General features: G+C 64.9%; 1 protein-coding gene across 1 annotated transcript in view; it reads right to left on the minus strand.

Moving 5' to 3' along the window:
* The window catches only part of LOC115307379 (histone-lysine N-methyltransferase 2D-like), a 9,019-nt gene extending 7,511 nt beyond the window's left edge, over window positions 1–1,508 (minus strand). The window contains exons 1-6 of the mRNA XM_029959054.1: window positions 1,447–1,508; window positions 1,232–1,355; window positions 1,053–1,140; window positions 812–878; window positions 463–695; window positions 5–181 (exon numbers count right to left, since the gene is read on the minus strand). Of these exons, the coding sequence (XP_029814914.1) occupies window positions 5–181; window positions 463–695; window positions 812–878; window positions 1,053–1,140; window positions 1,232–1,355; window positions 1,447–1,486 (729 nt within the window). The 5' untranslated portion in view covers window positions 1,487–1,508. The remainder of the gene's footprint in view (window positions 1–4; window positions 182–462; window positions 696–811; window positions 879–1,052; window positions 1,141–1,231; window positions 1,356–1,446) is intronic.
* Window positions 1,509–1,514: the final 6 nt, after the last annotated feature.

Raw genomic sequence — 1,514 nt, forward strand, 5'->3', positions numbered from 1 at the left:
CGGCCCCCCCGGGCTGCTGCACCCCGTGTGCTGAGAGGAGCTGCCCCGGGAGCTTGGACATGAGGCGAGGGCTCTGCGAGGGGCTCAGGGCCATGACGGCCGAGGCCTGGTGCTGGTGCTGCTGCTGCTTGTTGCGGTACTCGGCCATGAGGTTGGTGTGTTCCTTCTGCTGCTTCCGCACCTGCCGGGGACAGCGGGGCGTCAGCACCGGGAACGGTGGGGCGTTAGTGCCGGGGATGGCACGGCATTACTGCTGGGGGCAGGGGAATGTTAGCACCAGGAATGGCACGGTGTTAGCGCCCAGGACAGCAGGGAGTTAGTGCCAGGAACGGCATGGCACCTGTGGCCAGGAATGGCACATTAGCACTGAGGACATCACATTTGCACTGGGGGCAGCACAGGGTGCCAGGGACATCGCGTTTGCACCGAGGACGAGGCTCCCACCCACACGCAGGGCCCTACCTGGTCCAGCTGCTTCTGGATCTTACTCTGCTGCTCCGTCACCAGCTTCAGCTTCTCGGCGTCGGCCTCGGGGAACTCCCTGCCGGCCTTCTTGGCCGTGCGCTGCTTGGCACAGAGCGCCTTGCGGGACTTGCGGTGAGCCCCGATCTGCTCCTCCAGCACCTTCAGCTGCATCTGCAGCAGCTGCTGCGTGTGGAACAGCCACTCCTCGTACTGCCGCTGGTCAGCCTCGTCTGTGGAGTGGGGAGAGGGCTCATCAGCAGGGATCCCGGGTCAGCAGGGACTCGGGGGGAGCAGGGCTCCCAGGGGCAGGGTGAGCTCACCACGCCGGCCCCCCCCCCGTACTCACTGATGACGCCCTGTGCGAAGGTGGGCGGGTTGGGCCGAGCCTGGGTTGGGTCTGCGCCGCTTCGCTCCTGCCAGAGAGAGGAATGCTGGGGACATGTGCCTCCCTGTCCCCTCCCCACAGCCCTCACCTCCCCAGGGAGACATAAAGCCACCAGAGTGGCTCCAGCCTGGCAGGGTGCTGAGCACCAAGCCAGGCAGACCTAAGGGACTTCTGTATTCCCCATCCCCAACAACCCACTCACCTGCCCGCTCCCTGCCAGCAAGTGGTTCTGCATCTCAGAGACTGCTGGGCCCCCCGAGAGCCGCTGGGCCAGCAGGGAAACCTGTTGCCTTCGGAGGGAGACACAGAGATGGGGGTCAGCTGGAGCCAAGGCACTCTGCCCGTCCCTGCCCATGGCACATGGACCTTTGTGCCCCTTACCTGTTCATGCCTGGGGCCACCCCAATGCTGCCCTGAGCCATCACCTTCTTGATGCCCTTCAGTGCCACCATCTTGGCCTTGGCAATGGGGTCCATGATGTCCTCAGCCGCAAACTTGTCCAGGTCTGCCGCGAGACAGGTCACAACACGCTCAGCCCTACACACTCCACCCAAAACAGCCCCACGCTCCCCCAGACCACCACCCACAGGTCCTACCTGTGTCTGGGAAGAAGCTGTTGGCCAACTGCTGCTGCATGACGAGCTGGGGGGGCTTCAGGCCCAGG

The sequence above is a fragment of the Manacus vitellinus genome, unplaced genomic scaffold (genome assembly GCF_001715985.3).
Source record: "Manacus vitellinus isolate BGI_N305 unplaced genomic scaffold, ASM171598v3 scaffold_193_pilon, whole genome shotgun sequence".
In the NCBI taxonomy this organism is placed as follows: Eukaryota; Metazoa; Chordata; class Aves; order Passeriformes; family Pipridae; genus Manacus; species Manacus vitellinus.